Source organism: Aptenodytes patagonicus, chromosome 11, assembly GCF_965638725.1.
Source record: "Aptenodytes patagonicus chromosome 11, bAptPat1.pri.cur, whole genome shotgun sequence".
In the NCBI taxonomy this organism is placed as follows: Eukaryota; Metazoa; Chordata; class Aves; order Sphenisciformes; family Spheniscidae; genus Aptenodytes; species Aptenodytes patagonicus.
Genome location: NC_134959.1, coordinates 1,792,888 through 1,807,658, shown reverse-complemented (window position 1 = coordinate 1,807,658; position 14,771 = coordinate 1,792,888). Strand labels below are relative to the sequence as shown.

Here is a 14,771-nt window from a genome sequence, read left to right as displayed (position 1 = left end):
ACAGCCCAGTGGGACAGAGCACCGGGAGCACCGGCCGAGGCGCTGGCACACCGAGACACTCCTGCCATCACTGTTTAACAGGTTTACCCCCTAATCAGGGATGCGTTTAATGGGGTTGGCAGGAGACTCCAGGAGCCTTCTATGGGGCAGGACGGGGCCATGTGTGAGTCACACCGGCCCCATCCCAGACTCCTGCCATGCAGCACCCGGTGTCCCCATGCAGTGGCACGTCCCAGCCCGAGAGCCACCGGCCAGGGATGCAGCAGCTCCCGGGATGGCAGCGAGGGTCCACGCCATAGGAAGAGCCCCAGGAGCCGTCCCGGCGCGTCCCTCTGCCTGCACCCCCATCCCCCGGCGGCCGTCCCCCAGCCTGCCCGTGTCACATGTGCGCCTGCCATTTCCTCAAATAAGCAGCTAATCTCCATCAATCATAATTTCGCACAATTATCATAATAGGGCCATTTTGCACTTATCATCGCCACGTGATGCGGGAGGCACTTACGGCTCCACTTCATGCCGAGCGCCTCCGAGCTGCTCCCGTCCCTGGGGAGTCTCAATGGCAATCGCGGGCAGCCACGTCCCCCGTGAGCCCCTGGGGACAGACCCGTCCCCTGCCACCCCGGCATGGGTGGTGGCTCCGGCAGCGGATGCTCGTGCCGGTCTGGATGCAGGTGCGGGGGAACGGTAGCGGGACCCTGTCCCCTGGCTCGTGCCCTCCCACCGCAGCAGCAGCACAGGGGTTAAACCCCGAAACGGGACAGTTAAATCTGGTTTCTCCCACCATATGGCCCTGCCGGCCTGGCTCCCCGCACCGCGGCAGCCTCCCGGTTGTGCCAACGCCATGCGGCATGTGGCGGGGAGCACGGCCGGCAGCCCTGGCTCTGACCCTCCGCCGGCCAGCGGGGAGCAGATTAGGGGGGCCGGGAGGCGGTGAGGCACGAGGGCCGCGGGTGGGAGATTAGGTACCGGCAGATGGATGGAGATCAAATGTTTCGCTCCACCTTGTTTACTACTCCCTCCTCGGCAGAGTCGGGGACCCCAGCACGGGCTCTGGCTCTGTGGGCAGGATGGGGCTGGGGACACGGTGCCCACGGCCTTGGCGTGTCCCAGTGAGGATGGGTGGGCTCCACCCTCGCTGTGCTCCGTCCTCACCCCAAGAAGGGCCGCGGCGGCAGCCCCCGGTGCCCCCATCCCATCCCACCACGGAGCCCCGGGCTGGAGCTGCCGGCAGCCGCGGCGCTTGCCCTGAGCATTAAGCTCCCCGTAGCCCAGCAGTGTTTGTGGTGTTTACACCGCCGTAGTAATTACTTTCCTTTTTTTTTTTTTTTTTAATAAATACGGATGTTGCCACAAGTAAACTCTAATGTAATAAAAGCTTTCTGCTGGATCCATAATTAATCAGCGAGCTGTGCAAGGTGGGGGGGAGCAAGCGGAAAACCCTCCCGCCGGCGCGGGCTGCGGGGTTCACACCCGGCTGGGGGGGGAGGCGAGGAACCGCGGTGGCAGCCTGGGGTCGTCCCAGCGCCCTGGGGACCATTGCAGCAACCCCACGAGCCCCGGGGCCGGGGGGGGGGGGGTCTGTGGGCGGGCAGGGCTGCGGTGCAGCCGGGTCTCGGTTTTTGTGGTGCCCGGCTGCTCCGTGACAGCCGCAGGCACCGGGTGTTTTGCTGCCAGCTGTGGTGGCACATCTGGACTGACCCCCTCCCCCATATGGAGAACGGGGCCAGTGCACCGCGTGTCCCTCCCCGTGCAGCCAAACGCCAGCGCGGCACGAGCTGGCGCTGCCGCTTCTGACTAAACCATAACCCGCTCCCCCAGCGCTGGCAATGGCTGGGGCTGGCTCAGCACCACTGGGGAGCAGCTCCCTCCCTCCCGGCCCCGGGGAGCAGCATGCGGCCCCAGCAGCCCCCGGGATGGACGGCGGTGGCCGGGTGCTGCTCATGGCCAGGGCTGAGCATCATCTCCGGGGACATGGCCGACTCCAGATGGCCGGTGGGCACCAGGTGCCGGGGGACAGAGCGGCAGAGGGTGGCTCGGGGTGGACATCTGCTGCGCACGCGGCCAGCTGGCCCGGCAGCCCGCCGTGGTCAGGGGGGAGCACGGCCCCGTCACCCCCTCGGGGCGGGGGTCCTTGCACAACCTGGAGGGGCTGCGCGGTCGCAGAGGAGCATCCTGCCCGGCGCACGCATCCATGGCTGTCACAGCCCTGTCCCGTCCCCCCCACACACCCCCTGTCCCCGCCAGCCCCTGGACCACTGAAGGGATGATGGCACCCCACTGTCATCAGAGACCCCCCTGCGGGCATGTGTCCCTACTCCCCCCCCCCCGGGGGGGGGGGGTTAATCCCTGCAACCTGCAGGGACCAGGGGAGGCCGGTGACAGATGGCAAGTGCGAAAAGGAGAATGAAAGCGGCGGTGGCAGGGCCGGTGCGGGCGGTGGCAGGAGCCGGGCACATCTGCAGGGCAGCACGTGGGCACGGGGCGCGCTGAACCCTCCGGCGGGGAGATGGGCCCCCGCTGGTGCTGGGGGCCGGCCCGGAGCTGCTGGGTGTGAGGGGTCCCCCCTGCAGCAGCTCCGCACGGGGGAGCCATGCAATGGGGAGGCGTGCAACGGGGAGGGAGCCATGCAACGGGGAGGCGTGCAACAGCCGTGCAATGGGGAGGCGTGCAACAGCTGTGCAATGGGGAGGTGTGCAACGGGGAGGGAGCCGTGCAACAGACGTGCACTGGGGAAGCGTGCGATGGGGAGCCGTGCAACAGACACGCAATGGGGAGGTGTGCAACGGGGAGGCGTGCAACAGCCGTGCAGTGGGGAGGCGTGCAACGGGGAGGGCGCTGTACAACCGGGAAGGAGCCATGCAATGGGGAGGGAGCCTCGCGATGGGGAACCGTGCAGTGTGGGAGGGAGCCGTGCAATGGAGAGCCGTGCAACAGGGAGCCGTGCAACAGGGAGGGAGTTGTGCAATGGGGAGCTGTGCAATGGGAGGGAGCCGCGCAATGGGGAGCTGCGCCACGAAGAGGCGTGCAACGGGGAGGAGTGCACTGGGGCACCGTGCCGCATGGCTGGCACAGGGGTGGTGGGTGCACACCCTGCTGTGGCCGGGCTCTGCCCAAAGCTGGGCTCCTGTCCCCGCTTCCGCTCCCAGCCCTGCTGCGCCTCGCTGGGCTGCCGGCCGCCGGCCCCGGGTGGAAATGCACCTGAGGGAGGTGGGTGGGGGTCGCCCCAGCCGCCCCGCTTCACGCACCGCCGCGCACAGCCGGAAAAACAAAGCTCCAGCAGAGGAGCAGGCTGCGGGGCCTGGGAGGGGACAGCGCCAGGACACGTGCCGCCGGAGAAGGGCCAGCGCATGGCGGCTTGCATGGCACAAGGGCCATGTGCCTCTGCGCAAGGCGCTGCCCCGCTGCCTGCGCCGCGGAAGGACCGGCGGCATCCCCGCGCCGAGGCTGGCAGGGCCGCACGGGGAGACCTGCCCCATCCCACCATGGCTGCGCCCCTGTGCCCATCACCCACGGGTGCACCCCGGCTGTGTGCCAGGCTATGCCGGCGAGCTGCCGGGAGAGGGTCCGGCTGCCCCCGTGCCCCCGGGTGCTGCAGCACGTCCCCTGTTGCTGCAGCAGCGAATGCAAATCTGCCGTGGGACCGGCTAAAAGTAATAAACCGGGCTGGGTTTCCACTCGGTGCCGTGGGGCTGCGGTGGGGGTCGGTGCCGCCCGGCTGTCCCATGCTGCGGCCCCTTCCCGGCTCCCGCCGAGCCCCTGCCCGAGCCCTGTGTGGGGCTTCACTCCAGCCTGGCCGGAGGTGCTGGATACGGCCACGGGGCCGGGGCAGGAGGGGAACGCAGTGCTGCTGCCGCCGGGGAGCTCCCGCTCAGCCGCCATGTGCCACCACGGCGACCTCTGTGTGTCCCCGGGATGTCTGTGTGTCCCCGGGATGTCTGTGCGTCCCCAGGATGTCTGTGCGTCCCCGGGATGTCTGTGCGTCCCTGGGGATGTCTGTGTGTCCCCGGGATGTCTGTGTGTCCCTGGGATGTCTGTGCATCCCTGGGGATGTCTGTGTGTCCCCAGGATGTCTGTGTGTCCCTGGGGATGTCTGTGTGTCTCCGGGAGTGTCTGTGTGTCCCTGGGGATGTCTGTGTGTCCCTGGGATGTCTGTGTGTCCCTGGGGATGTCTGTGTGTCTCCGGGAGTGTCTGTGTGTCCCTGGGGATGTCTGTGTGTCCCTGGGATGTCTGTGTGTCTCCGGGAGTGTCTGTGTGTCCCTGGGGATGTCTGTGTGTCCCCGGGAGTGTCTGTGTGTCCCCGGGATGTCTGTGTGTCCCTGGGATGTCTGTGTGTCCCCGGGATGTCTGTGTCCCTGGGGATGTCTGTCTGTCCCCAGGATGTCTGTGTGTCCCCAGGAGTATCTGTGTGTCCCCGGGATGTCTGTGTGTCCCCAGGGCGTCTGTCCCCCCCGAGGAGGTGCCGCGGGGCCCGGCTCCGCGCGGGGGCCCAGGCCATTCCTCAGCCGTGCCGAGATCCAGCTGATCGGGCACGCGGGCCCCGGCACCCCCGGGCAGGGCTGCAGCTCCGTGACATCATGGACGCCCGCCGTGACATCAGAGGACGCCGTGGTGACACCGCAGGGGGATGCAGTGACATCAGAGGCACGCTGCGACGCCAGCGGGGGACGTCGGCGCCGCGGCGCGACGAGCCCCGCCCCCAGTGGGCGGTTTGGGGCCAAATCCCCATAAAACGGGTGTGAGGGGGGGAACGTTCGGGCGCGGAACGTGCGGGCCGCGGTGTCCGGTTTCCGCCGGAGCCCGTTCGCGGGCGGACCGGGTCCCCGGTGCGCGGTGCCGCCGCCAGGTGAGGCCCCGCCGGGGCTGCGGGAGGCGGCGGCGGGGCGCGGGGGCCCGGAGCGGGCCCAGCCTGTCCCTTAAGCCGGGGCGAGCCGTGGGCCGGTGCCCTTGGGCCCGGCTCTCCTTCCCTGCGCGGCCTGTGGCGGGGGCGCGTCGCCGCGGAGCGGGGTGTGTGTGTGTGGGGGTGGGGTGCGCCGCCGCCCGGTGCCGCGATTAACGATGGCTTTAATTAAAACGTAATAAACATCCCCCTCCCGTCAGGCTGCGCAGGAGCGGCGCTTGGGGTCAGCGGCGAGGCGAGGCTGCGGCTCCGGGCCGGCCCCGGCCCCTCGCTCCCGGGGCACGAGGGGACGCCGGCGCTTTCGGCGTGTGGCAGTGCCGTGCCTCGGCTCCGGCCCGGTGAGGCCAATCTTCGCCCTCCGTAGCTTGGAAATTACGGGGTGAAGGCTTTTCCTCCTGCTGCTGTGAGGTTTCATGTGAGTAGGGTGAGGGGCAGAGCGCTGGGGGGGTGGAAATCCTGTCTGGGGTGAAAGAAGAATAAAGCCCGTCCCGCTCAGGAGGGGTGCGGAGTGTGGGGTCCGCAGGGGTTCAGCCCCACGGCTTCCAGCTCCGCCGTGCTTTGCGGCGGTTCTGTCACGCCGGGAGCTGGTGCGAGCTCCCCAGCCGCTTTCGTTTCTTACTTTAGGAGGGTGGGGGTTGAGCCTCCTCTTTCAAGGCGGCCAACACTCATCTGCTGCGCTGCCACGATCTTCTGCCCAAGGCCCCCAGCAACGAACCTCTTATGCTCTGCCAGGGCGGGTTTGTGTTGCCAGTTATCCCTGGGCAACAGGCAGGGTCAAGGAAACAGCCTCCGCTGTTAATTTGCACGGTCCCAAGTGTCTGTAAGTCTGCACACACCCAGTCAACACTAGTTCTCCGAAGTCCATAAATGCCCGGGCCTGGCTAAAGGTGCTGCTGTTTATTGTTCCATTAAATCTGGACTGGCGCTGCGGTGAGAAGGGGATAATGTAATTTTTGGAAGTGGCTGTTCTGAAGCAGCAGCTAACACCTGCTCTGGAGCCCTGCGAGGAACAGCGAGGACGCCAAGTGCACTTAGCCGCGCTGGCCTGGAGCGCGGCATGATCCTGGCAAGTGGTCGCTTCCAGTTAACGCCCCTCTTAATGTCTGGGGCATTAACATCTCGCCAGCGAGCTGGCCTTGGGCGCAGGTTAGGAGGAGGTGATTTGGTTTAGGTTACGGATGGTATTTTCCTCTTTATTTTATATTTTAGTCTCTACAGAGAAATGGAAAGATGTCATGTGAGCTTTGTCATGACCTGTTTTGGTTTTTTTCCATCCTGATCGTATATGTCACGAGTGCACATGGTTACCACGCTCTGGGTTTAAAGCCTCTCCCCCTCCCAGATGTTTCCGCACTAAATCACAAGCTTCTTCTGCAGAAGCAGAAATTGAGGTCAATATGTAAAAGAAAATACATGCAAAGTCAATGTCTGGCTGGAGAAATACTCTGAAGGTGGATGGGAGAGACTGCGGGGCTCGCAGTGACGTCTGTGCAAAAATAAAGGCTTGCCGCTGTCAGCGGGTGCTGCCCGCAGACGTGTCTGAGCAGCCTGAGCCGGGTTAAGCCCTGTTCAGCTCATCCCTGAGTAGCTGCCGGCTCTCTGGATCCTTTTTGCTTCAGCTCCTCCCCATGGTGGGAAGCTGAGCTGGGAGGCTCTTTGAGTTGAGCCGCTCCACTAACAGGCATTTATAAAAAAAAATTGTAGGGAAAAAAAAAAATCAAGTCATTACTGCCAGCATCAAGGAAGTGTCGCGTACACTCTTACAGAGCGAGAACTTGTCACACTTTGGCTATCTCCTCTTGTCATTGTATCTCTCTGGGGATACCTCGGTGGTGGTGTTCAATAGCGGCCATTAGATAGGCCCTTTTTCTTCTGCCACAGCCCTGCTCTTTCCTCTCTGCTCCCCTCTTGGCGTCGGTGACGGTCTCTGTACAGAGGGGGTGCTTGTTCTTGCTGAGCTTCCAGCTGGTGCTCCAGGATCCATATGCAGAGGGGGGGGTCAGGATTCTTCTGAGGCATCTCCTCAGTCCTCCAAATTTATCGCTTCTTCCTCCCGCCTCTGGGGTACCAGCGGTCTCCCCTGCAAAGTGTTCCTGTAGTCCCATCTCCCCATTATATTCTTACAGGATTTTGCGTAACTGTGCGTTAACTTTTCGTCAGTGAGATGCTCTAAGCAGTGTCCACTACTATTACACAGGCCTTTCCCTTTGAAAGGGAGAGGATGATGAAAAGAGGGGTAAAGAGCAAACTTCAGGGACTTCTTACTGGTTACCACAAAAGCTTTTTTACTAACTTCTCCCATGAGCAGACAGGCTGATGTCATCGTGCTGTCTAAGCACAAAGGCAGAATGCGCAACATTTATGCCAGCCCGTGATCTTCCTGTAAAGCTTTTAATGGCACTGGTACGCCTCCCCGCTCCCTTTTGGAGGTTTTCTCTGTTGAAATGCCCCTGTGCATCGTGTCACCGCTGTGGCGGGGCGGCTGGGCCGGCGTGGTGGGGCGGCTGGGCCGGCGTGGCGGTTGGGCTGGGCTCAGATCGAGCCCTGGCTGCCCAGGTGGGGCCCTGGTGCCACGGCTGAGCTTGTCCCGATGCTCTGCCTGGCTCCGGGTGCTGCCGGGGTTGGTACTTTCAGAAGTAACAAACCCCACAGGTCAGCGTGTGCGGGGCTGCGCTTCCCTGCTGCTGTTTGCTGGGAAAACCAGCTGCTCGGCGTGGGGAGGGCTCCTGCTGCCTGTGGCTGTTTGGGAGCTGTTAACCGCTTGGTCTGTCACGTAAGAAAGCTTTTGAGCTGAAGCGGTGTTTGTGATGGATGACCTGTTAAGTGGGAGGGTTTGGGCACTTTCCTGTACTTAGATGTGCTATTGCTCGAAGGAAAGCTCACTCGGGAAACAATCCTCCGCTGGGCTAAACCTTAGGAGGCTTGGATTTCGTGTCTAGGTCCGTGGTGCCTAACTCGAAGCACAGAGCAAGGCAGTGGTTTACCCAAGTGGTGGAAACTGCAAATTGAGAGCTAGGTACTGTTGTCTTTAATTTCTTCAAATGCTGGTCCCACTGAGTTAGAATGGCACCTCAAGTAGCCACTACTTAGTGTCCTAATATTACCGATCGATGAAAACTATTTCATAATTTAAGTTAGACTGTTTTTTAGGGATGCGGAGGCTGCGTAGGGAAGGGTCTCTGTCTCCTGTTCCATCCGGGCAGGGCCAAGCGCTCTGGGGATGCAGCAGTCTGAAGCATAAACATTAATAATACAGTGGGTATTATTCAAATGAAGGCTGCCACTTTTCCTTTGTGGGAGTAAACCCCTGGGTAATCACTGCACGTACTTATCTGTTCCTATAATTGCTTTCTGCAGAATCACTTCAAAACAAGTGGTGCTGGCAGGATGCTGGTCTCCCTGCTCTTCCCCCAAGTGAGCCGGCCCCTTCGATGCCTCGTCCGGGACTTGCACCGTTGCAGATGGGGGTTGCGTGGGCAGAAGAGGTCTGGCTGTCCCCGCAGGGGTCTGCAAACCGCACGGGCAGCCTACAGCAGTGACGTTACCCCTGTCTTCACTAGGGCTTTGGCTTTCGGTGATAAAATCGCCATCGTTGACAAAAACGGTGAGCACACTTACAGGGCCCTTCTCAGCCAGAGCCTACACTTGTCCCAGGAGATCTGGAGAGCTCTGGAATGCTCCAGCAGGGACTTGAAGGAAGAGAGGATTTCGTTTTTGTGTCCCAATGATGCCTCGTATGTGGTGGCCCAGTGGGCTTCCTGGATGAGCGGGGGCATAGCAGTGCCCCTTTACAAGAAACACCCTGTGCAGGAACTGGAGTACGTGATTCAGGATTCGCAGAGTGCTCTAGTCATCGCAGCAGAGGAATATGTGGGGAAAATAGCCCCTAGCGCTGAGAAGCTGGGAGTCCCGGTTCTGCCGCTTCTTAGGTCTCATAGTGATGAACCCACAAGTCATGCAGCAGTGGAAGAGGGTCCCTTGACAACCTGCTCCTCATGGAAGGACAGAGGAGCGATGATAATCTACACTAGTGGGACGACGGGAAGACCGAAAGGTGTCCTCAGCACCCATGAGAACGTGCAAGCCGTGGTGAGTGCTGCTCTCCCTCTGCAAAGCTCGTGCCAAGTTACGGAGGTCTTGGCCTTCAGAGCTGATTTGGGGTTGCAAACCTCAAAGCACGACACGCCTTGCCACAGTCGAATTCCTGCACAGAGCTGTGGGGCTGTATCTTGAAAGTCCTCAACACTTTTAAGGTGAACACACAGAAGAGTGTTTGAGGCTCTAAAGCTTGTTCTTTTGGTGGTGGTGTGCTGTAGGTACAGCCAGGGGCAGATGGACTCTTCTTGCTTTCCTGGAAAGCAGAAGGGATGAGACCTGTTGCAAAAAGACTGCTTTCTTTGCAGTTTGCTTTTCTTCACTGTGACTAGGAAAGAATCTTTGCCCCTAATTGGAATATAACTTAGCCCAGCCCAGTACAGTACTGTGTGAAGTCTGTGCATTATTCAGCTATATATCCCCAAGGCAAAAAATCCATTAGCTCTCTGAGCCAAAAGGAATTAAAAGTTTGAATGAGCCTGCTGACTACCTCACCGGTTGGTTATCGCTGCCTGCAACTGATAGACTCATGCCATTAGGGAAAAAGGGCAGGGAATACATCGTGCCTTACGGACTCCTCCGAGAGCTTACGTTGTTCTGGGTGCTCAGATACTGCAATGTTGGGAGTGGTATGAAATCCTTGATGGATAGAGCCAGGGCTCGGCTATATTGAGCAAAGAATCTGTTCCCTTACAAATATGCTGATCATTTGGGAGGTGGCCTGAGCAGTCACCGTCTTTTGTGCTGTCTTGCAGAAAGCCTAAAACCTGCTCCCTGCCCTGTGGAAGAGGGTTGTGAATGACATGACTAAATTCCACTGTTCAAATGCTTTTTTATTTTTAGATGGCTGGAAATAAGCTTTCCAGTTGCTAGCGCTGGGCTCTGAAGGGCATTGTTCACCCAGAAGCCTGAGGTCTAACGCTTTAGATAATTATCCCTTCATAGCAGAGTATTTTGGAAGCTTGATATACTAATATTTTTTTACTAACACGAAGCCTACCTTCTCTTTATCAGACAGTGACTTTCTGCCCCTACTGACTATCCCCTCAGGTGCTAAAAGCCCAGTGTCATCGGTGTCCAAACTATGTCAACAGAGTTCTGGGAAAATTAGGTTTTTTGATTACTGTTTCTGCCAGCTCTGCATGTGCAGCAGCAGGCTAATAATTTTGTAGGTCCTACTTAAAATCATTGTTGACTATTTCTCAGTAACGAGGAAGGACTTTGCTGATACATATGAAGACACGTACTGACAAGATGCAGAAGGTGTTCCTCTTGTATTCTACTGTTGTGGTGGGAATTTTGCTCGCGCTGACCCTAAAGGGAAGATTTTTGTGCCCGGGCATCGTTCCGGGAGGTCTGGGATTTCTGGGGCCTGGAGACCTCGGGCTTTTCAAGCAGCAAGGGTCTTTCCTCCTGCCCTAACGCTGGGTTGTATGTTTTCTTCTGCAGACCACAGGGCTGGTTGAAAAATGGGAGTGGAAGAAGGAGGATGTTATTCTGCATGTGCTGCCTTTACATCATGTCCACGGGGTGATCAATAAGCTCCTCTGTCCTCTCTGGGTGGGAGCGACATGCATCATGTTACCCGAATTCAGCGCACAGATGGTAAGCCTGGAGGGATTGCGCGTTGTCTTTGAAATTCAGCAGCAAGACCCCATGCATTGTAATTAGAGCAACTCTGGAAATAAGTTCTGAAAGAATTCCAGCCTCTTTAGCTACTGGCTGCATGCGGTTCACAAAGTGTCTGTTAAAAAACGCTGTTACCCCACTCAGTCTGGGGTAAACGTGCTCTTCCGGAGGCTACAACTTGTTTAAGTGTGACGTACGTAATCGTAACGCTACACTGCCCCTCCTCGTGATGTTGAGGGTCTCTGACTGGAGGTGGGCCGTTCTAAGTACCCACTAAGAGGTTCTGCACCCAGAATAAGGGTGGTTAATTTTTTAGTACCAGGAAAGGTGGAAATACTGGATTTTTCTTTTGCACGTTAGCGGTGTGCTGCTTGAAGCTATGCTGCCTGTTGGATATTTCATTTTTAGTAGCTTGCGTTTCCCCTTCCAACCCTACGTCCTCGGTGTTTTGTATTACATTACATGACAGAACACAGGCTTTAGAGTTTCTTGCAGCCCAGGTAAGAGAAATACTGGTACTCAACACTTGCATGGAAACATTGCTCTTCCTCCGCAGAGAAACAAGTGTTAACAGATCTGTTGGTTTAGACTCGGTGATAAGAGAGAGTTTGCAAATCGAGAGCTTCTTGCAGCCTTGCAGGAAAGGTGGCAGGAGGGAGACCTTACTTGAATGCAGCAGAGACGCTTATAATGTTGTTTTCTAGCTGAGACAGGACATGCCAGTCCCAGTGCTCTGCTTCTCTTTTGTTCCTTGCTGCGGTGGCAGGCAGCCGACCGAAAGAGGGGAAGAAAAGGGACTAGAAAGAGGGCAACCAGCAGTAAGATAGGACAGTTTCTACAGTTACCGGCCCCTGGGATCCAGCACCGTTCATCTACGTCTCCCAGCGTTGGGGGTGGTGTGAGAGACGTTGGACTCTGCAGGGTCACTGTTAAGGGAGCAGCTGGGTTTGCAGGTGCTGGTGCCACCTCGTAGCAGAAAGGAAATGTGCGTTGTCGGTACAGAACTCCCTGGGAAAGTGAAAAGAGGCTGTCAAGCCTGTGCTTTGTAACTAAACAGGCTGCTTTACCTGTTTGTATTTATTCATATGCTGGGCAGCCTCGTCACGCTGAAAGGACAAAGTGCAAAGGTGTGGGATACACCCGGGAGCCTTTGACTGTGCTGCTGTCAGGCGAGGGTGAGCCTGGGCTCTGATCCGAGCGACTGCAGGACCATGTGATTCTTTGTTGCTTATTTCTGCTTCTCGGAGAAGCAACCACAGAGAATGCATGCTTCCTTTCTTGTTTCAAGATGGCCCTGACACCTGAACACCCAGTTGCTGCCCGAGCACTGATCCTTCGCGGGGGGAACAGCCCCAGAATCCCAGAGGGGCAGCTCTGCATTTGCATTTCCCGGGTAAATAAGTAGGATGCTGTGGTAGAAGGAGGCAGGAAGGTCCCCTGGCAGCTGTAGCCAGTGCTGTCTCCTCAATGGTCACTGCCAAATTGTCTTCCCCCGTGTTTAGGGTGTCGCCCCAAAAGCTCAGGGTGCAGCAGGGATGTGTGCCCCACCAAAGCTGGGGCTTGGAGTGTGCCCAGCCCTGGTGATGCTGGTGAGGTGGCAGAAGAGCGTGCTGGTAGCCTGGAAGCAAAGCCAAGCCCTCTGGAGGGCGCGTTTCTCCACGTCCTGTGCCACCGGTGATTGATTGTCCCTTATACCCTTGTGTTTTTCTCTTCTCTCTCCCGACATCTGCAAATCGATGAGCTGACATTGAAGGATGGGTTCAGGTGCGGGGGAGCGGGCCACCCCGCCTGCCTTCTCTGATCAAAGCTCTCCCCCAGACTTGACAACCAAGGGCAAGCGGGGACGGTGCTGGAGGGCATCTGCTTGACCCTGGAGGTTGAACTTGGGCAGGGAGGTCGGCGTGGCAAGCGTGCCTGCCACAGCGAGCGCCGTTCCGAGGGCTCTCGGGTGCATTCGGGCTCTGAAGAACATCATTTGCTTTTCTGTTTTTTTTTATTCCCTTTATTTTTCCGAGGTCCTCCCCTGGGAGCTGAAGGCGGTTTGATCGACACTACAAAGAAAGCACATGAGGGTAAATAAGGCTTTCTTGTGGAGTTTAATGCAAGCTGCCTTTCAGTTCCAGTCTATTTTCACCAGCTGTTTACAAAATGCCCTTTGCTACGGAAATCAGCTTTGAGAAAAGCAGCGGAGTTTCAGTGGAGGATTTTGCAAAAGGAGCCCGAGTTTTGCTGTGTGCTTTTTTTCCTTCGCTGCACCTTGAGAAAGCAGCCAATTATAGTGTGATATAAAGAAACTCGAATGGCAGCTAAAACACTTGACAGGCTGATCAAAACAAGGCTAGGAACTTACTCTCAACCTGCTGCAGACATATTTAGCCTTGAGTGATACTGGCAAGGGTTCAAGAGAAACCGCAGCAGCATGCCCAATGTGTGTTTGGTTTCTAATCACTAACACTTCATTATACAAAATAAATACTTTATTATTACAGTGTTTATTAAATTACGTAATTTGCGGCGTGCCTTATAGTCGTAGATACAGATGCCAGTCTGGTCTCGGTGGTGGTAATAATGCTCTTTTTTTTTTGGTTAGAAGATGTTTCAAGCCCCGGACCAAGGCTTGCTTGTCGTTCCCTGCAGTGCAGTGTTAGGAGGTGGCATCTTTCAGACCCTTCCGTCTGCTTTTGGTAGCTGTCCAAGGAAAGGTTAAAAATCAAGACTGTGGAATAACCCCAGTGTCCTGACCAACATCCGCTCTTTTACTAAAACAGCATCTGATGTCTGCGGCTGCATGCACGCTATCGCTGAGGCCACAAGGGCTCGTTAAAGTGTATTGAGATGCCTCAAGCGTGAAAGTTGCTGCGTAAAATCAGATTCTTCTTATTAAATGAGGACATCCATTACTTTGCACTAGCTACTGTACATGTTATAATTCACTTTATAGCACCATCTGTTAAGACTTGTCTCGCTTAAGCTTTTTGTAGCATCTTTTTATTGTAAGTTATTAAAAAATATGGCTGCATCTATTAATCATTTATTAATAACGGGTTTATAAATAGACCCTTAATTTCCAGCATTACAGTTCTCTCCTGTGGCATGTGAAGTCCTCTGGTGCTTGTACTCCTTGGGGTGCAGCATGCCTCCACAGGGAGCCCTTCTCGGGCCGCTGCCGCGGGCCGTGAGACCGTGGGAGCAGCACCCAGTGCTCCCGGGTGTGCTGCTGGTGCTTGGGAATGACAGCGCTGACGGCCGGGGGAGACGTTTCAGTGCTGCTGTGGGCATGTGGACTCGGAGCGGGCAGGAGAACAGCAGCGAGCCTGAAAGTGCGTTCCTCCCAGCAGCTGTGTGGGGCAAGGGTGGCTCTGATGTTGGTTGGTTTGGTGGTTTTTTTTTTCCAAGGGTGAGAATTGGGAGGGCAGAAACCTCCTTTGGAGCCAGAGCAGGCTGCAGCCTAAGCATCCCTATACGATCCTCCCATCATGACTTGCTTCCAAGCTGAGTTTACTTCTCCAGCTGCACTGTTCCTGTTTGCAGGCAGCCAGCATTTCTCAGCTGCTTCTGAACCTGTTTGAAATGCCTGCCTTTTTTCTTGTGCAGGAGTAGAAATTTTAAAGATGCTGGGTTTGTACAGTTTTTGTGCAAATTGGTGGCCAGAGGAGAAGAGATTAATGCCTCTGCTTAAGGAAGGAGTGCAAGGTGAGCCTTCTCCTTACTGGGCATCAGAGAAAGCCCATGAGCAAGTGCTTTTTTGAAGACCTCTGTGAGCATCGGGGTTTGCACCAAGCAGACACTAGAGCATCCGTTCCCCAGCGACTCCCTCTCTTCATCTCCCTTCCCCGCATCGATTCAGTGATGGCTGCTAAGGCTGAGCACACCCCGTGGTGTGACTGTTACTCGATGGAAATGTCAGCAAGTCTGGAGAGGCAGGCTCGGGGGAAGCCAGGCGTCTTCCATGCCAGCGCTCTTGCCTTGACAGTCGCGTGTCTGTGGCCCCGTTCTGGACCAGGACCCGGCTGTGCCGGGCACCCTGTGGACAGGAGCCTTTCGGAGCGAGTCGTGAGGTCCTGCTTTGCAGGATCCTCTGCTGAGGCTTTCGGCTGACGTGGGCCCACTCTGAGTTTGAATGATGGGAACTGCTTGTCTTTGCCTTGG

At 57.3% G+C, this 14,771-nt stretch overlaps 1 protein-coding gene across 2 annotated transcripts in view; it reads left to right on the top strand.

The window, feature by feature from the left end:
• The first annotated feature begins 4,801 nt into the window (after positions 1-4,801).
• Positions 4,802-14,771, top strand: part of ACSF3 (acyl-CoA synthetase family member 3) — a 68,561-nt gene continuing 58,591 nt past the window's right edge. Inside the window, exons 1-3 of one of the 2 annotated variants that reach the window (XM_076348910.1) lie at positions 4,802-4,844; positions 8,256-8,987; positions 10,443-10,598. In XM_076348910.1, the coding sequence (XP_076205025.1) occupies positions 8,286-8,987; positions 10,443-10,598 (858 nt within the window). In that variant the 5' untranslated portion in view covers positions 4,802-4,844; positions 8,256-8,285. Of the gene's footprint in view, positions 4,845-5,182; positions 5,314-8,255; positions 8,988-10,442; positions 10,599-14,771 lie in introns of those variants that run through there. The other variant, XM_076348911.1, reaches the window with a different exon arrangement.